The sequence below is a fragment of the Harpia harpyja genome, chromosome 5 (genome assembly GCF_026419915.1).
Source record: "Harpia harpyja isolate bHarHar1 chromosome 5, bHarHar1 primary haplotype, whole genome shotgun sequence".
NCBI classification, from domain to species: Eukaryota; Metazoa; Chordata; class Aves; order Accipitriformes; family Accipitridae; genus Harpia; species Harpia harpyja.
In genome coordinates, this window is record NC_068944.1 from 11,388,969 (window position 1) to 11,409,386 (window position 20,418).

Sequence of the window (20,418 nt, forward strand, 5' to 3'; positions counted from 1 at the left end):
AACGAGGACGGCCTATCAGGATGGTAGGAATAACACGGAGAGCCTAAAGCATCAGCCAGGCAGGGCTTGCAACTAACCTTGTGCCGTGGTTTAATCCCAACCGGCGATGAAGCACCACACAACCGCTCGCTCGCTCCCCCCCGCCAGTGGGACGGGGGAGAGAATCAGAAGGGCAAAAGTGAGAAAACGCATGGCTTGAGGTAAAAACAGTTTAATCATTAAAAAGTAATAACAACAACAATAAATGGTAAGGAAAAGAAGAAAAAACCTAACAGAGAAAAATAAAACCCAAGAAAGGCAAGTGATACAAATGAAAACAATTGCTCACCACCAGCCAACCGATGACCGAGCAGCACCCCCCACCACCCCCCCTCCATCCCCAACCTCCATCCCCAGTTTTATTGCCGCGCATGACCTCATGCAGTCTGGAAAATCCCTTGGGTCCCTTGGGATCGGCTGTCCGGGCTGTTGTGAGGAGCAGAACAGCCCTTGGTGCTGGGCAAGCGCCGTTCAGCCATGACTGACGCGGCCCCCCCTGCCCAACGCCGTCCCCAGCGCAAACCCAAAACACAGGAGGAGGGAGACTGGGGTGGGAGTGGGACGCAGGGAAGCTGGCGGGGGGGGGTGTCGGAGTTTGGGGGGGGGGGGCAATAGGCGGGTTTGGGGTGCAAGCGGCGCCCCAGGGGTCCGGAGGCAGAGGGGTTATGGGGGGTGCGTGGTGTGGAATATGGTGGGGTGGAGGGGGGCTTGAGGGGGAAAGAGGAAGGGGGGGGGAGTGGGGGCACGGGATGCGGGCGGCGTGCTGTGGGGGGAAAAACTCGCGTGGGGAAAACCTCGTGTGGGTAAAGGGGGTGGACAGGAAAGACAGACATGGGGGTGGGGGGAAATACACTGGGGGGAGGCGTGGGGGAGACAGAGACAGATGGACAGCACGGGGAGGGAAGAGGGAGACAGATAGACATGGTGGGGCGAAGAGACAGACAAACGGACACGGGGTGGAAGAGACAGACAAATGGACATGGCGGGGGGGAAGAGACATGGACACGGGGGAATAGACACAGCCACGGACAAGGAGGGGGGGAGACACACTCAGGGACACGGGTGGGGGGCAGAGACCCACCCATGGACACAGAGTGAGGAGGGGAACAGACACACGCACGGACACGGTGTGGGGGAGAGACACGCCTGCAAAAATGTGTCAGCCCAACGCTAGCACAATACATATTTCTTCAGACTGAGTGCAATATAATGCACTTCAGCTTGTTTGTTTCATAAAAAAGAAAAGTCTCTGTCACGAATACTTCTGACTATTTGCAGTGCAAACCAGCCTAGGCAAACACGCTGAGGTTTCCCATAGAGCTCCGCCAATTTGTTAGATTATTCGTGGCAGTAGAGAATGTGTACTTTTTAGGGCTTTTATACTCCATTGCTATTGATAAATGTTAGCAGTTTTTATAGCAAATGACAACAGAAAAAAAGCTTCTTGGAGGGCTTCATGTGCCTGGGAACATGGGAATAGGTGGGAAGGCACTACCCAGTCCCCAATAACTCTGGGGTCCACTCTTGCTTAGACGCGTGCGTGTGGAAACTTCCCAAGCATTGTACAGAGAGAGTTTGGACTTGGCCATCTGAATCAAGTACTGGCAAAACAGTATTTCTACTTGACAGCCACATTGTGCCTTTTGCCAAGGCCTTTATAGTAATCCACAGGTAATTACCTAGCTCTGGGGTGCTTAAGGACTCTTTATTTTTACCTGCTACATTAAGTACAGGTAAATTACATTGTAATTTTGTATTTTGTAAATTACATTATTATGTAAATATCATAGATGCTTTCCTATTTATTAGTATTTAATGTAAGCAACTGCTGTAACTGTTTTAGATGCAGAGAACTACTGTGCAGAGGGTCAAGGGAGTCCGTGCAGCGTTGTGCCTCTGAAGCACATGGATGTTGTACCTCAGTCCTGCTCCGGGTGCAAGCCCTGCAAAAGGCTCCAGGGAAGGAAGCCCCGAGGCTGGGTTTGGGATCTCTGAAACAATAAACAGGAACCGTGGCTCTCACGGTCCCTTTCTGCTGTTCTCCTGGCCCTTCTGCCCAATAAAAAGATCATTAACCAAAGGGATAAATAGGTTCCCCGCAATCCGCTGGATGACACTGTAGGTGACAGCATGGCATCACGCTGGCTAATGCTTCCTTTCCCTCAGCATCTTGATCCTGGGGTATTACATTGTATAGACAAGTGTTTTGTGTGTTACTGTCATGGTTTAACCCCAGCCAGCAACTAAGCACCACGCAGCCGCTCACTCACTTCCCCCCCACCCAGTGGGATGGGGGAGAAAATTGGGAAAAAAAGCAGCAAAACCCGCCGGTTGAGATAAGAACGGTTTAATAGAACAGAAAAGGAGAAACTAATAATGACAATGATAACACTAATAAAATGACAACAGTAATAATGAAAGGATTGGAATGTACAAATGATGCGCAGTGCAATTGCTCACCACCCACCGATCAACGCCCAGCCAGTCCCCGAGCGGCGATTCCCTGCCCCCACTCCCCAGTTCCTATACTGGATGGGACGCCACACGGTATGGAATACACCGTTGGCCAGTTTGGGTCAGGTGCCCTGGCTGTGTGCCCGTTTTATGACCACAGCCCTACAACTAGAAGGCAGGACATAGGGAAGTGATGAATGAAGCTTAATATTGTAGCAATAGCTGTGCAGTGGATATACATTTGTCCACAGCATGATGTGAGGAATGTTTTATGCATTAAACGTTGCCATTTCTCTACACAAAAGCATTCCTGTTATGTCTTAGAAACGAATGTATTCTCTAAAGGCAGGAAAGAGTGAATCACAGTATATTCTGAAGTACATGAAAGAGTTTAAATTGCCACCTAATTTGTTTTGTTTGAATTTAGAAAGAATACTGATTTATTTTTGTCTGATGCATAAACATTTGGCACTGAATTAATCACAGTTCTGTTTTTGAAGCGAGTAGCTTCAGGGCTGGTACAACTCTAACACACACAGCCAGTACAGTATGCGTGGCAAGTATAAACAGAAAGATAACAGAATCCATTTCATCTCTTCCTAACTATAACATATATAGCAATTTGCTGCGATCTGTTAAAAACTTATTATTATCTAGAAATTATTAAGTTTTAAGTAACTAATTATTGAGCTGGAAATTAAGAGCAGAGGCATTAGAGTACAATCTTGCCCATATGCTTATGAGTAAATATTTAATTCTGAAAACATGAGTTAGATTCTGAAATCCCATAAATTTTGGAAAAAAAACCCAACAAGGTGTTTCTATAGAGTTATCAATCCTTTTTAATTTACAGAAAAAACCACAACTTATTATGCAACTGAAATGTGAAAAAAACTACAGTGCTTAATTTCACTGAAAATGGCAAGGAAACAATAAAATGGTGAATAGAAAATACAAGTTTTTCAGAGCAGAAAAGGAAAAAATATACAAGCAACCAGGCATTCCAAACTTGCAGTGCTTCTCAAAACTACATTACTCAAACACTTTCTTTCCCAAGGAATATATTTTTGTGACAAGGTCTTTCCTACCTAATCCCCCCCCCCCCCCCCCCGGCTGCAGAGACCAAAGTCCCTTGGGATGTGCGTGCATTTGATTCCCCAAAGACTACAGGACTGCAGCTACATGGTAACGTACAAATTCCTCCTCACTTTGAGTGGCAGAAAGACTAAAGGACACCAAAGTTAACCAAGCAGAAGCTGACCCACTCTACTGACTGCTTTGCTCAGCCTGGATTTAACATGCACAAGAAACACTATTTTTGCTGTGCTAATGGGACTGAAGCCTAAATAAAAAACTATTACGTATTTTGCATATACTGCCACAACCTACTTGTCAGTTTGTTTTGTATACCACGCACATTTCTCTCTTCTTAGTAATAAAGTTTATATAATTTTAAACTAGATTTGAAGAGAGGCAGTCTGTCATTAGACCAAGTGTTATAATGGCAAAACACACACCAGCTTTCAGGCACACAAGCCTCTCTTATAAACGGTACAACATTGCATAACCAGTAAAAAGCATAACAATAATATACAATTATCTGGTCAAGAGAATTATGGCTCAATAGCATATAAATATTTATTTTGCTAAGTCTTAACTCTCCATTCAGTGAGAGATGTTACTTAATAATATATATTTTCACTAAGATGCTGATATTTTTCTACTATATGAGCTTCATCATTGTGCACGATGGAAGAAAAGAAGCACAACTGTATAAAAGTAGGACAAGACTCAGCTCTTACTCATGGCTTTAATAGTGCAGAAATTTCTGCACATATATGTATAATAAACACTCTTTGGTTGGTTGATGTACTCATTTGTGTAAACATCGTCAGGATCTCTTTGCTAGCCCATAAGAGAAAAGAAAAAAGTCTTCTCTGAGTTTGGTAAGGGAGGTAGTTGCCTATATAAGGAGGAGCAGCAACCTATACACAGGGAACCTGGAGTGATTTCAGTTCCCCATCCCCTTCTGAAATGTTGTGAAAGGCTTTGAGCAGCCTGAGTTTCCAGAAGACAGCTGGTGGCTGCTTAACATGTAATACTCTGTACCCGATCCCCGTTTCCTCTAGGTATATATATATATATCTCCTCTAAGTATATATATTCCTCTCCTCATAGCTCTTCTAGAAAGTCCTCCAGAAGAAAAACTGTTCTTGGCCAGCACTACATTTGACAAAATTTTTTGGATGCATTCCTCAACCTGGGGCTGGGCACCTGCCTATTCCCTTGTGACAAAGGGCAGTAGCTGTGGCTGCATCCCTGCACTCGAGAGGGCAGCTGGAGTTACTGGGCTGGAAGAAAACTCCTTCCTTTCTCCTCCGCAGGCAAGCAAGGTGCCGGTTCCCTCAGAGAGCCTTCTGTGCCGGGGCGATCCCCACGTCAAGCAGTGCTGCTGTGCCGGCACAAAGAGGGTCACAGGCCAAGTGTGAGTCACAGCTTAAAATAGCAGCGGGCACAAGACGGGAATTTCAGACTGCGGCACAAAATGCCGTACAGGGCAGCATGGCAAACAAAAGTGCTCTGACTGAAAAAGTGGGTAGCTAAACACAGCTCTCGTTAAGGGCAGGCTGATATTACAGTTAAAGAGTGTTGGCATTTTGAAACAGTCCCAGCAGTGCAGAGCTAATGTAATACCCCTGTTTAGATGCCTTGCTTTTTACCTCCAAATAAAGGGTTATTTTCAATAGGCGTTGCCATTAGGAGCAAACAGCAGTCTCTAAGTGGGTAAAAATTACTCGTTTCTGCTCTGTTCCTGTTCAAACAACAGGGGAGCGTTCTGGGTAACGCCTGTGACAGGGAAAGCAAGATTGAGTGTTTGCATCCGAGGGCCTGACTGATGCCGGGTGAAGACAATGAGGTCTAAGGGCTGCGACAGAGGACAGGCAGGAGGAAAGTCGACAAGGCGTCCAAGGGAAAGTGCGTGAAGGTGTGCTAAAGGGAGATAGCTAACATGAAGGTCAGGAGAGAACAAGGGAAACCAGCAGAGACAAGTAAGAGCAGAGACCAAGGGAAAAAAAGACTGAAATCTACCGGAGTTTATTGGAGAGTGCCACGGCCGTGCTGCGTGGGCTTGGAAAGACAACCAGATGAGATAGACGGTGCCCGCACTTGTCTTCCGCTTGTAATCTTTTTAATATCGTTGCTGTTCTGGTGAGTCACAGGCGCCAGCTTCCAGAGGGAAGGTGGGAGAGACGCCTTCGCCCACCTCGGCGGCCTGCCTCTCCCTCAGCGAGTCACCGTCCCCTTAGCTCTGGCGCAGCTGCCAGGCGTTTTGGAAGCACGTCCAGCCTGGGTAATTCTGGATGGCGAGGCTTTCCCTGGCACGCCTGAGGGGAGACACGAGAGGTGGGCCATCGAACGCCTGGGCCGGGCGCTGAAGATGGCGGTTCTCCCGCCTCGCCTCCGGCCTTCCGATACAAAGCGCCCAGGTCAAAGTCAGCTGCGTCACAGGGAAGGTGAAAGGAGGGAGGCATAAGCCTTTCCTTGTAGTACAGAAAGAAAAATGCTTACTTTTCTCCAAGGATTGGGTCTGCGTCTTTGCAATAGCCATTACTTATTTATAAAAATTAGGCAGCCTCCTCAGGAAGCATTACGACCACTGCGGAGGAACACGGATTGTCCTACACGGGCTAGGCCCTGCTTTCTGTTGCAAGATCAGTACTGGAGACGCCACGTAACCTTTTAGTAAATGTTAGATTTTTTTTTTTTTTATTTACAGTTTACTTCACGTATGTACGATGGGCCGAACACCAACCCCAACGAACGAAATTAAACAAAATGCACCACTACAAGACTTAAAAGCTGTATTTACCAATAACATCACGACGCTTAAGGTTGAAAAAAGTTTAAATATTCCCTTCATGTACGAAGAGGGGGGGGTGCCCCGGGCAGATACCACCTCAGGGAGGGGAGGGGAGGGGGGGCGGCGTCCCCTTCCTCCCGTTGTGCCTTCCTGCCCTGCCCCCGCTCCCCCCCCTCCGCTGAGAACTGCGTTGAGCAGCCCCATCCGGGTCCTTGTCCGGCGGGCCATGCCCCACTCGGCATCACGTGGGGCAGGAGGGCGGTGGCACGAGGCGTGACAGTGAGGGGGGGGGGGAAGGAGCAGGGAAGTGCGACCCGGATTCTTGGTGTGGCGACGGCTCGGAGATGCTCTGCCGCCGTCGTACTCTCCCCTCCGTCTCTCCCGAACAGGAGTGTCTGTGGCTAGCGAGGCTACCGCTGAGCCTTACTGCCTGGAGCGCAACGTTCTGTGCCCCCCCCCCCGGCGGGGGGGCTCTTGCGCTTGGTACGCGCCCGTCAGAGCGCGCCTGCGCAGTGCGGGCAGGGCGGTGTCTGTGTGACTCAGGCGCTGCCATTTTGAGTGGTGGGTCCTGGCCGCGCAGCTCCGCTCCGCGCTCGCTCCCTCCCGTGCCGAGGCACAGGCGCAGACCGAGACGCTTCCGCTCGCTCCTGCCGTCGCCTTCGAGGACGTCCCGGGACCGCCTGGGCGAAGAGAGGCTCGCCTCAGCCCTTCCGTCCTTCTCCCGGCCGTCCCCGTCCTCCTCCTCCGCCGCCGCTCCGGGATCTCTATGCCCGCCGCCCTCCGTAGGAGCCACTAGCGCAGGGACCCGCCGCCGTCTCCTCCTCCTTCCGCTCCTGCCACCGCCGTCGCCTCTTCCTCCTTCTCCTCTTCCTCTCTCCGCCACCATTTCCCCACTCCCCGGCACCGGGGCGCTGAGCTAGACTATGGGGACCAGGTTGGGGCTGAGCAGCGGCAGAGCGGGCGGCCCGGTCACCGTGTCCACTGCAGCAGGGATGGGGGGGCTCCGCGGCTTCGTGGCTTTATCTTGACATGGCTCCTCTCCGTGCTGCTAGCAGCGCCGCCGCCTCCACTGCTCCTCCTGCGCCCGCCGGCTGCGGGTAGCGAGCGGGCCACGGTCTCGGTCTCTTGTCTGAGTCTCTCAGTCTCTTGCTTAAGTGGGGGGGGAAGTTTTGGGAGGGGTTCCTTTTTTTGTTTTTTTTTTTTTGTTTTCCTTTCTTTTTTTCTTTTTGTCAAGAGAGGAGGGGGAATACTTTTTCCCCTCTTCTTAACCTGGTCTGACGAATTTGCTAACCTAAAAACTTTTAACCCCGACTAATCAAACGCCTGGGGGGGAAAATGTCTGGAGAGAGGAAGAAAATAACCTGATAACCGGGGATTTGCTTTTTGGGGGGGAGGGTGTTTTAGAGGTTTAAAATTGCAACCTAGACTTGCAATTAAAAAAAAAAAAAACTCGCAAAAATTTTGACACCGAAAACCTGTTTTGCGAGAAAAGCAGGAGCAAAACTCTCCATGTTTTCCAAGTCGTGACCATGAAGTGAGAGGGGAGACGCCGTGCTACTGTGGGTGTCCCGCTGCCCTGGGCACAGGCCACCCGCTGCAGCCTCTGCCGTCTTGTGTAGAGAGAGGCCTAAGGAGAAGCGAAAAGCATTGGCCATGCACAGCCTCGGCTAACTGTGCTCGCTGTGGAGCGCAGCAGCAGCAGCAGAGAGAGAAGGATCCCCGGGGGATCAGCAGCCCAGGGAGCGTGTGAGGTGTTGGGGGATGTAGGGCTCTCCCACTGGTAAGGAGCCCGGGTTTGGGGCACTGATTTGGGTTTTAGTCTCTAGGTGAGATAATACTGTCCCTTGAACCCCTGCCTGCCCCTCGTCTATGGCCATCATGATCCCTCTTCTCTTTGGCAGCAGTAGCCTCAGGGCAATGATGTGCCTGATGATGAGCAGGATGAAGTTAGAAATGACTCCGCTGTTTTTTCTCTTTGCTCCCCTGCAAACCAGCACTGTGTTGTCTGTAGTTGATTTTGTTGTTGTTGGCAGAGAAATGTCATACCTCCCAGGATGTGCACTCCTCCTTTGCACCCTTTTCTCTGCTCTCCACCAAGTGTAATAATTCTAAAGAAAAAAAAAAAAAGACGGGCAACATAGCAATAGTGGAAAGCTGGGAATAATAATCAGTAGAGTCATGAATCTGGCTGGGGTAAAACGCAATTTGTAATTTCAGCTTCATTTTTTTTTTGTAAGCAGAGCAAAAGTACCCCCCCCCCCATGGATTGGGCTTGTGCCAGTTGCTTTTTATTGTACACATAAATTGTGATAAGATTTGTTTTGTTTTGTTTTTTTTCTCATTCTTACCCACTTATTCCTGCGGCTAAACTGTTCAAATTTTTGTCTTCAAAATTCTTAGGGTTTTTTTTCTTGGTTTATTGTAAAACCTCTTGTCCAGCCATGGCTGGACAACTACTTACTTTGTTTCTTGACCCCTCCGATACGACATTCTCGTAAAATATTGCCTGAGGTGCGGTTTTGGGTTACATTAGTGTTTTATCTATTCAGTCGTATTAGCAGGAATAAAACGACTTGTTTCTGTTGTACTTGAGTCTTACGAAAAGGTGCCCATAGTTTAGCAACAGTTTCCAAAGGCTTTAGTACCACCTGTATTACAAAATGGGGGACCCAAACTCCCGGAAGAAACAAGCTCTGAACAGACTTCGTGCTCAGCTTAGAAAGAAAAAAGAATCTTTAGCTGACCAGTTTGACTTCAAGATGTACATTGCCTTTGTGTTCAAAGACAAGGTAACTTGGTTTTAATGTTTCTCTCTTACTGTGTTGTCTGTTGCAATGCATGTTGACTACGCTGTGCAAAGTCTTGCTGCCTGATTGCATCCTATGGTTTCTCCTTAATAAATTCCATTGACTTTCTAACATTTTTTAAATGGCTAATTGCTATAAAATTTACTTAGTTCATGTTTGCAATTTTGGCTTTTTGTATGTTTGTAGTTTTGTAATGCAGAGGGTGCTAGTGCCTCATTAAATGATTACTTGGTGACTTCTGCATTGGGTAAATATTTTTCGAAGTCACTGTAACTCATTAAGCCTAATTGGGGTCTGAATTGCATAATTGTTGGCTGTGAACAGTGGAGTTTGAAAGGGAGACCTGGCTGGAGCGATTGCTGAAGTTACTGCGTTTATCTAGTTAAAGCAGAAGGGAAGACCTGGCAGTTGAAGGGAGGAGTTGTAAAATGCAATACTGAAATGGCCCAAGCAGGCAGACATATGTGAAACTGCTGCTACCATTTTGAAAGGGAGTGGGGAGGGAAAAGAGGAAGTCTTCGTTTGCTTGGTTGCCTCGCCTGCTGCTGGATGCTGCGTGTCTGGGCCAGGGTGGTATTTCTAAAGCTAATTAGACCCAGAATTGTAGGAGAGTTTCCGTCCACAGAAGATGAGAAGTAGGTGCTTATAGTAAGTGAATGTGCTGAACAAATGATGAACAAGTGAAAATAGAAGCAAGTGGCAACAGGGTACATAATGTGCGAAATGCATGTAGATAAGCACTGAAATTCTTTAATCCCCTCAAATGTATAGTTTTTGCATTTGCTGTAATAGTTGTGTGTGTTTTAATGAAGGCTCTGTTCTTTGAACTCTTAATTGAAAAGTTTCCATGAAATTCCCAAGTTCAGTTTGCTTTTGTTCATCAGTTCTAGTGCAAACAGAGATGGATGTAGTGGGATGTAATTTCTTGGTACTGTCTCATAGTCATAAAGAGAAATATGCATGTTTAGTCAGTGGTAACAATTAGATTTTCTTAGATGATAGGACTTTAATAGTTTTAGTTGGAGCATTCATACTACTTTCTGGTTGCTTTGGAGAAATTTGTTGCAAATGCCTGTTTTAAATCCTGTAAAATTTGCTTATCACAGTGAACTGAAGATGTCCATCCAGTACCAGTTTGCTTAAAGTAGAAGTTCAGCTCAGCCTAGCTTGGTCAGCAAATAGTTGCCTGTTATGTATGTTCTGGCTGGCGGTGTGAAGGATTATTTGATAAAATATGCTTTGCCTGTTATGTAGTTCTTAAATAGGTCAAGACTTCTCATGAGCTGTAAGAAAGCTGTTAGAAGGAGACATACAACTTTAAGCGATTTTGCATACAGCAAAAACTCTTCCAAATTTCCCATAATGTTTTGGCCTTGTTTGAGAGATACTGAAATATTTGTAGTCAGCATAAAGGTTATTTAGCAGATTAAGATAGTCCTTCTTTGAGGAGGTTATGACTTCTAGCTAACTTCAGATTGGATCTTGATCACGCGCTGCTACCAAATGTGGCGTTGAAAGACTTCACTTTTCATAGAAGGCCAACTTTAAAGTATTGCAAAGGCGGGGGGGGGGGGGGGGATGGGGGGAGTGTTACTTGATTTGCAAAGAGAAGCTTGCAGAGGGCTCTTGGTCAGCCCAAAGTCATGTAATCTATGTGATAAAAGGGCAGTTCTGTTAATGTTTGGATACAGCTTTAATGTTTGCAAGATTGGCATGTAAATCTGTATCTTTGGAGACTACAAAAACATCTTCAACTTCTTCTTATAAAAAGTTGTTGGACTGATTCTGTTTAATTTATAAAATTTTGCATGTAAATTTTAGTGTGGTTTGTGTCAAAGTCCTAACTTGTGATATGCACTTTATATATGAAAGCTAAGAGAAAATCATAAACTCTGAAATAAACTGTTACCTATAATTGCCTAGAAGGGACTGTAATCTTGATGTAACCTGTGCTTTTTTTTTTAGAAGAAGAAGTCAGCGCTTTTTGAAGTGTCTGAAGTGATACCAGTCATGACCAATAATTATGAAGAAAATATCCTGAAAGGTGTGCGGGATTCCAGCTATTCTTTGGAAAGTTCCTTAGAGCTTCTGCAGAAGGATGTAGTACAGCTTCATGCACCCCGCTACCAGTCTATGCGCAGGGTAAAGTTCCTCTTGACACTTGCTGAATTCTAGTTTTTCAACACTTGTGCTTTTTCTTGTGAATCTTAAGGCTAATCTTGCTTTTTTTTTTTCCTCAACTCCTGTGCTGCATGAGGGTTCTGCAGGCATGTGTTTATGGGATCTAGTTTGAAGGGTTAACAGCCTATGTGTTCTGTTCTGAAATTCTGTTTAAATATGTAGTGCTCAAGCTTGACCTTTCATCTGTCTCACTCAAATATGCCTTGGGAATTATATCTTCTTGCCATCCTTGTCCTTTAGTAGGCATGTGTTAATTCTTGCAATAACTCGCTGTACAGCTAAGTGGGTTTGCTCTATGAATATTGAAGATAGTCTTTGCTAATGTTTTCTTAAAGTTGGAATTTATATTAACTGGATTCTGATACTAAAACTCAGTGGAAGGCAAGGAAGACTTTAGTTGTGCTACGAGTAATACAAATGGAAAATTACACAAACATGGTAATAAGTACCACCTTTAAATGGTGTGCCTGTATAGATTAAGTTGCTTATCTGTATCTTTGACTATAATGGAGGGAATGTAAGTACAGAACTTTACTACTTACAGGATGTGATCGGCTGTACTCAGGAGATGGACTTCATTCTTTGGCCTCGTAACGATATTGAGAAGATAGTCTGTCTCCTGTTTTCTCGGTGGAAGGGATCTGATGAACCCTTTAGGCCTGTTCAGGTATTTGTTTTTGTTTTTATAACTTCAGTAAGTAACTTACACCTGGAGGGGAAGGTAAGTACTGTCTCTTCTTAACCAGTAAGTTGATAAGGTATGTGACTTCTGTGGATATTAAAGTATGCTGTCTGTTTTTATTTATCAAGTAGTCAGTGTTTTGAATGCCAGATTCTCGTTCCTATCTTTATGCACTGTTATATTAGCACTTCCAAAATTTAAGCGTCTGAAGGACCTTTGCAAATGATGTGTATGTACAAATACATGCATGATGTTAGTATTTGTACAAGTGGATTAGATGTGGCTTTTAGTACAGTTGAATCTTTGTCTAAATATGATGGTGTCATTAAGGGTCTGCAAGTTTCCTAAGTTGCTGTATTTTGTTAGATGAAAGAGGGTCTGAGATGGAATTTTTTCATAATAATTTTACCTTGAAATAAACTTCAAACATTTTAGACTATTTTTTCAGTAGCCACCTTAAGCCGTTTACATTCAGATTTTTGAACAATGTTACATGTATTTTCTGTGCTGGTTCTGCAATAATGGGAAGCTGTTGGAAGAAATGTGCTGTATTGTTGATGCACAGGGATGTTCTGCCACAACAAGCTAAATCTGGTTTTGTACATGCAGTTAAAGTTGTACCTTTGAATTGTTAATCCATTGTTGCAATGACTTAACGTCAATGTTGGCAAAATGAAACTAGGGAATGCTTTAAATAGTGCCAAGACTCAAGTGTGGTGGTGTTGCTGTGGTCCCCAATTTTCTGCTTTTCATAGATGAGAAAAGGAAAGAAACAAAAGTCATGGTAAAGCCCCAGATTGAAGAAGATTAATTGGTTAAATGTGAGCTTTAGCTTAATAAATATTTTATTCCCTTCCCTCACACAATGCAGGCCAAGTTTGAATTTCATCACGGTGACTATGAAAAACAGTTTCTGCATGTTCTGAGCCGAAAGGACAAGACTGGAATTGTTGTCAACAACCCTAACCAGTCAGTGTTTCTCTTCATTGACAGACAGCACTTGCAGGTAAGTTTTTGTCCCTCTTCTTAACAAGTGTCTTTTAATGATAAAATACTTTTTCTTAGGAACATCAGTGATTTTACTGCAAAATACTGAAGTAGAAAAATTGGTCATGCATTCATGCTTGCATTTCAGCAGTTTCAGAGGAACCTTACGCTATAAATAGGATTCATACATGCAAAAACTAGCTATGGGCCACAGATGTGTTCACATAGAATGAATTTAATGTTCTTGTATTGAAAATTAAGTAAGTTCTAAAATAGACTTAACGGTGTTTTGGAAGAATTAAAACATTGGCTTAATGTGGGTGATAGTACAGAAATTATTCAAGTGAAGAATGAACAGAGTAGTGAAAATATTTTAGTCATTACAGGTCGCAGACTAATTTTGAGCTTGGGCTGTTTATGCAGATGAAACAGTGGCTTTTAAATGTCTGTGGTTCCACAACCAGCAGCAAGCTAATAATTGGGCTTGATCTGCTGCGGGTCTGCCTGTTAGTCTTGAGTTAACTTTCATGTTTAATAGTTTATCTTTGGGTTTTCTTTGCCTCTAGACTCCAAAAAACAAAGCTACAATCTTCAAGTTATGCAGCATCTGCCTGTACCTGCCACAGGAGCAGCTCACTCACTGGACGGTTGGTACCATAGAGGATCACCTCCGTCCTTACATGCCAGAGTAAGGTACTGGCCAGCAAAATGGGGAAGATCACAGAATGCAGCAGTGGATTTTCACTTTCCTCACCACTTTATTCTTTCAGAATTTAGAAGAAAATGGACTCATGTTCAGAACACTATACATTGTGAAACTTGATCATCCTGGATTTTTTTTATCATTTGTATCTCAGAACTTTACAATTTTTTTTAGATGTTTTTTCTGCATGGACCTTGTGAAAGAGAGGATGCTCTGCACGCTTCTGCACTGCATCAGCATCTTACTAAAATGTGAAATGAAGGGACTGTACACTGAAACAAATGTATCCGAAAGCACAAAGTGATCATTTGTGGTGGTGTTCCCATTCGTGCTGGTCATGCCCCCTAACATCTATAATGTTAACCATCAGTATTTGGAGGGTGAGAAGTGAATGTAACGGGTATAAAAGCCTTATAGCTTTGCTGTTAATGATTGTATCAAAGAGCACTATCATTCATTTTAATGAACAGAAAAGTGGCTATTACAATAGGAAGTAAATGCGGGAAAGAAATCTTTCTTTAAAAAAAAAAGCATCTCATTTAATGTGTAGGCATTTTTTGCCTCTTTTATTTTGCTGGGCCATGTCTAAGTTTACTGGCACTTTTGTTTTGGATCTCTTTCCCCAAGTTGCTGTATAACTGTATGAAAGTATTCTTTTTGAGTTGGATGCATTTATACAGATGAGGCAGACCTGGAGTCTGAAGTTGCTAAAGCAGCTAAAAATAAAATAATAGCTGCAGAAACAATGTTGGTAGAGGATTATTTTTTCTTGAGAGTTGAGACTTGTAAACTTGCAGGTGAACTGTGCAGGACATACTGGTTTCTAAAACGTTTCTTATGGAAAACCCGTTGAGGTTTTTTTCTTTTGGAATAGACATTATAAAACAATGTAAAATAGTGTTTGGAGTGTCAAAAGTTGGTTCTGACAGAACATTTTAAGATTGTGCAATGATAAAAGGAAGACTACTGTATAGTTTTGATGACAAAGAAGGCTCTGCTTAAGGGTTGAGTACTTTACTGGAGTAAAACTGCATAAGCCTGCTCCCTTTGGATAAAACTAGTGCTTACCTGTTAAAAACTTGTATTTAGCTTTTGTTTGGAATTGGAAAAAATTGGAACTTAAATAAAATTAGGTGAAAGATGACTGGTTTTATTTATGGAAATCCTATGAATTGAATTTTAGCAGCGTCTTGCATCTTGGCAGTGTCACCCATTGCAAACACTGAAAATGTACAGGCTGTAAAATGGTATTAAGATTAACAAAGATTAGTGGCAAAGGTGTTCTTCTGTATGTGGGCAGTATGTTTGTTCTGAAAAGTAGCTGTTGGAAATAATTGAATTACTAGCATACTATTGTATTGGTACATGGATATTTTTAGTTCTTTGGTCATCCTACAGGTTAAACTGGAGCTCCGTAGAAAAACACCACCCAAAAGCTGCAACTTCACATTAGTAAATGCCTTAAGTTACAAAGAAATATCTTGAAAATGCTGCTCTACAGAATGCCAAGACTTTCTAGAATATTTAGTAACCACCATACCTGCTAATAGTACTTAAAATTTCCCAGCTTAAAGTGCCCCTTCAAATGGCCTGTAAGACATAATACCAAGTGTCCACATGAAGCTTGAGAGACGTTTTGTAGGGTCTTGAATGCTCAGGTTTCATGAGTTTGGATTTTTTTTCCTCGGTGCAATCCCTCTGTTTCTTCTTAATTTGTTATTTTGGACATCATCTTGCAGCAGTGAGAGTATGGCCATGGTTATCTTGGTTAGCAAAGCAAATGACTTAGTTCTTGCAATAGGAGTTTTGGTTTTCTTTGTTCTGATTTCTCGTAGAAGAAGCCTCAAGATGTTAGCCTGAGTGGCTGCGTACAATGCTTTTTTAAATGTCAGCAATGGTATGATCCTTAACTTTAATTCTCTGTATTGCAGGGAACAACCTCTTCAGTTTAACTGCTTTTTTAGTTTTGTGTGGGATGCACAGGCTACTTATTTGTTCTTTGTGACAGTGATCCCAGAGTTAAATAATACTGTGCTTTCTTGGGAGAACATGGTTGTATAATACTAATTTTGTTAAATGTGGTCTGTTCTACCCAGCTAACAAACATTACGCTTTTGCTGTGCTATCAGGTTGAGTTGATAGCTATCTGCATTGTGTAAGTTGTGGAAGAAAGATAAAGGGGAACAATAGGCTTCAGAGCATGAGAATCTCTGGGAGTGTATGAGAGTTTGTTCTGAAATCATTTGGCATCTTTGAAAGGTGTCTGTTTCTCCACCTAAACAGGATGACTTTCGAGGGAAAAGATTAAACTTGAAATTGTCCTACTCCTCCTCAATGGAGCTTCTAGTTCAATCTCGGAATATTATTCTGTTAAGTTTCTTCAGCAAAATGCCCTCCAGAAGTGAATGGAAGCCGTTCACAATATCCAGCTTTTGGTTTCAGGCCCTCTTTATATCACCTTAGTGGCTTTTTGGTAGGCTTTCTTAACTTCAAAGTGTAGGTTTTATTTCAGAAAACTAATGTTTACAAAGCAGAGTTTGTGACTGTGTAAACCTTATTGGTTTGTTCAGTGGAACTGTTTGTAAATACAAAAAGGCGTCTTTTTATAAGACAAGAATTTTCGTTACTACCTGCTGTCAGCTGTTTGTGTTGCTTCTTTGGATATGCTAATACCAAGGATTGAAATACGCTCAATATCTCGCCTGAATATGGCAGTTTTACCAGGCTATTGTTTGAGGATTTGTCATGTGAACTTGGCGAGTGTGAATGGGGCTGGGATAAATGTGGAGGCAGCAAAATGAAGTAGAGAGAGGCCCATTCAATCTCTTGCATCTAAATGAAGTGTCTGGTGAAGGGAAGCTTGTGTCAGGTGCTTCCCAGATGACGAGGAGAAACTTCTTAAGTGTCATAGCCTATACATGGCTGCATAGTTTCCCTTCACTTTTCAAGCTTCTTCAGCTGCACAAGTGTTAACAAAAATATGGCAAGATGGACAGAACGGCTCATACAAGCATTGTACAAATGTAATAGGCCTGTAGCTAGTTGGCAGTTGATGCCCTTTGTCACATCTGTCTCAAACAAAGCATAAATTGCTTCTCGAAAGCTATTCCATTCCACTAAAATTGCTGTTAAGCGATACATCAAGTACTAGAAACACATTGGGATTATTCAGTGTTTCTCTTTAAAAAAAGAAAAAATGGTTACTCAAACTAGAAACTAAATCTTGGTGCATTGAAAGCTTTAGATCAAGGTACTGATCTCTTGCTACAAGTTGATTTTTTTGCATAGCAAAAGGTTAAGCCTATGAGAAACAAAGCTGGTGGAAAGATGGTAATTTTGCCAGTTTAAATTTTCTAGACCTTTTAAAGAATTAAATCCCTGAAAGATCTACTTGATCTGTATTAGCAAAATACAAAACAAGCAGAGGATCAGTTTTCACTACATGTGGGTGCTCTGGTCCTTGTGAATATCCACATCTTTTTGTTGACACATTAAGGCATGATGTATTAGCTTTAAAACCCCATACAAGTGCCATAAAATCCTGCTCCTTGTACGTACTTCCAGCTTGTGAGCTCTACAGGCGTCCTTCCCTGCCCGTTTCTGTTTTGCTGCCGGGAGAACACTGGATTTTCTTGTACTTGTCATGTGCCGAGTCATTAGGTGACTTGCAGTTAATGAACACCCATCTCATGTTAAATCTCGATCTCTGGGGGTTGAACAGTGAAAATGGTCACTTAAGGGTTTTTTGCTCCTTAAGTGTGAGATTATTCTAATGGACTGCTACAGGCTTCATTTAAGGTTATGTTAAGGTTCCTGCCACTAGTATGATAGTTGTTAAAGTCAAGAATTACTAGACTACATTTACTAAGCAGAGACACATGTGGTGTGAGTTTACTTAATTGCAGTTTTACTTTATTGACCTGGAGAAGCTTCTCCCATTTTTAGTTTTGTGGTTTGCAGCAGCAAAATCAGAAGCTGTATAAGCCTACAGATTCTGGAACAGCTTTCCGGAATGAAGTAATGAGATAAAGGGTTTTAATAGTGTTTTACAAAAGGGGAAAAAAAGTTTAGCATGGCTGTTTGAGGCATGGGACTAGTGAGTGGTGTTTATTCTAGAATTCCTTTTGAGGAATTTTTCATTTTGGTAATCTTTACATATAAACCACTCTTTCCCAAACCATAAGGCCAGTATTACTATTTGTCCCTTATTATCATTAGCACACAAAAAGGACATTTCTGTGTATAGGTTTGGCCTTTGTTTGCACCTGCACTACTTGGTGCCATGCGGGTGTTGTGACAGCAAGGCCTCAGCTTGTAGGTGTCTTCTGTACCTGCTAGGCTACTTCACTTCGCTGCAGGAGCTCAGCATGGCTGTGAGTTAAAAGGCTCAGAGTGAGCAAGCGAGCCTCTATGCTGCAACTGGAAGTTCCCTTAGCTCTTTCCCTGCTGTAGCACACAGGGGCTGGGTGCTTTGCATTAGTTTGGTGTTTAGATCTTCCCTGTTACGGTGTTCTTGGAGTACAGATGAACTCTCTACTGTCAGAAATATGAGGAGGAAACCGCAGTTCCACCTACGGTAGATGCTGCACTTTCTGGTTTGTGCACCGCAGCGGGGGGCTCACAAGGCTGACCGTACAGTGCTGATGCTGAGGAGGGGTGCATCACCTCTACAGGTTCACTGAAGCAAGCTAAGTGATAAGCATCATTTCTGTTCTGCATGGCTGACTGAAATGCTTTTTAGGGCTGAAGATATCTATGACCTAGTTCTGCTTGGAAAGGATTTACATATGGAAAGGTCCCTTAATTTGAGCACAATTACTGTATGCTAGAGCACACGCTCTACAAGCTGCTTTCCTGGACTCTTGAAATCTGTTCGAGCAGCTGCTGCTTTTAAGCAAAAGAAATCAAAGATCCAGAATCTTACTGCGGTGGTACAGCCCCAGGTACCGTTTTGGTGAACAACAGTAGTTTGGTGTTTTTTCTGGAGGACAGCCAGTGTGTCTTGTTTGATTAGAGCTTGCAGGTAATTTACTCTGGTTTAGGCAAGAGCTGTATATGCTGCAGTGTCCCATGACCATGGCAGCTTGGGACCAGGGGATCTGGTCACCACAGTTGTTCAGCGAATGCATTGCAGAATCACAAAGGTAATAACTGTCACTGTGTCATCTCTGAACTCTTAAGTAGCAAAATAGGAATCAAAATACTTTTTTCTTCATTCCTTTGGACAGTGAGGTAAGGGAGAGGTTTTGAGGTTTCTTTCTACTGGCTAAATGGTTTCTGCAGATAGAGGATTCTAAAATGGTTGGTTAGTGATAAAACGCAGTTGGAAATTCTTCTGTACGCCCTGGCAGTGGCTCGGAGCCAGTCAATGAAGCTGAACAGAATTGAACTGCTGTTCAGAACAGTTACTTAACAGCCTAATTCTCCCCGCCCCGCCCCCCATCCCCTTTAGGTGGCAATGCTTGCCAATTTGAGAATTGTAAACCAACTAGTTTGTAATTAAATTGGCAGAGTAACCTGGGTGAAGCAGCTCAGCCAGGAGACCCCTGTGACAGGTGGCTCAACCTGGAAGAGTAACAAGGAGTCCTGATAGTTTAACGCCTGTTTCAGCAGTGATGTCCTTCCTTACCCTCTCCTCCCCACTGTTTATCGCTGACAAGTTGCCTCTTCCCGAGAGCTGGAATCCTTAATGACTAAATCCCTTCTCACAGCACCTTAATCTGTGATCGGTATTTGCCCTGATTAGTATCTGGACTCTTAAACGCCAGTGGGAACGATTCTGTTCTGATTCCTCATTTTCTCAAGGGATCTGTAATGCATAGTTCTACCACAGTGCAAATGCCTGGCTGTCAGTCTGAATGCATTCCTGCAATAGCAGTGACATGAAAACAGCATGAAAGTCTTGGCTGACCAATATTGGCACGAAGTGGGAAGCTGCAGTTACTTTCACTGATAGAAACAAACTGTTCCACAACATGTTGTGTACTGCTACATGTGGCCCTCTGTAAGGACAGACCTTTAGACATCAAGGAGTATGGTGTAGGTGTTTGGTATGTTTAAAAAAAAAAGACTAGAAAAAAGAAACCCCAAACAGCACAATATGGGAATGACAGTCTCATTTGCAGCTGTAAGATATGGAGCTTACAGATGTCTGTCAGTTATTGGATATGTAATCTGGTGTACTACCAAGACTCACAAAATGATCTCATCAGGTCACTTTATTTGCTTGCTTGTAAGGGAATTATACGTAAATCTGCAGTGATGGAACCAGGTCAGCCCCACAGGAGATGTTTGTTCTGATGCCAGGTGGAACCATGTACCATTTGTCCTTATTACAGTAATTTTCTTCCATTATTTCCTTTGAGATTCAGCTGAGGTAAGATACAGATTTTTCAACATGTAGGTTAGGGTGAAGTTAGTAATGAACACTTCCAAATATTAAGTCTGATGTTTGACAGTTTATTCCCAAAGCCAAGCAAGCTCAACTGTGACAATTCCTTCTAAGATCATCTCAAAGCCTAAGTTAGTTGTGAAATAAATTAAGAGTTACACATGCTGCTGCTGGTGGAGGGATAACAGACAAGGTTGTCTTAAAATAATCAGTTTAATGAACCACTTTAAAATAACTGGCCTGCATATTAATGATGTCCCTCTTATTAACTGGGCAGCACTAAAATACTGTGGTGAATAGTCTGTTACAAGG

The 20,418-nt window shown here is 43.4% G+C and overlaps 1 protein-coding gene across 1 annotated transcript; it reads left to right on the forward strand.

The window, feature by feature from the left end:
- Nucleotides 1–6,878: 6,878 nt before the first annotated feature.
- C5H6orf62 (chromosome 5 C6orf62 homolog) lies at nucleotides 6,879–14,859 on the forward strand. The gene is made up of 5 exons (XM_052787313.1): nucleotides 6,879–9,144; nucleotides 11,128–11,304; nucleotides 11,888–12,010; nucleotides 12,897–13,031; nucleotides 13,579–14,859. The coding sequence occupies exons 1-5, from the start codon at nucleotides 9,016–9,018 to the stop codon at nucleotides 13,702–13,704; spliced, it is 690 nt and encodes a 229-aa protein (XP_052643273.1). The 5' UTR covers nucleotides 6,879–9,015; the 3' UTR covers nucleotides 13,705–14,859.
- The last annotated feature ends 5,559 nt before the right edge of the window (nucleotides 14,860–20,418 follow it).

Bases quoted from the DNA above. Each gene is read 5' to 3' on its own strand.
- C5H6orf62 (XM_052787313.1), top strand. From the start codon at position 9,016: ATGGGGGACCCAAACTCCCGGAAGAAACAAGCTCTGAACAGACTTCGT. The intron at 11,305-11,887 runs GTAAAGTTCCTC...TACTACTTACAG, and splicing joins GCTACCAGTCTATGCGCAGG to GATGTGATCGGCTGTACTCA. The intron at 13,032-13,578 runs GTAAGTTTTTGT...CTTTGCCTCTAG, and splicing joins TTGACAGACAGCACTTGCAG to ACTCCAAAAAACAAAGCTAC.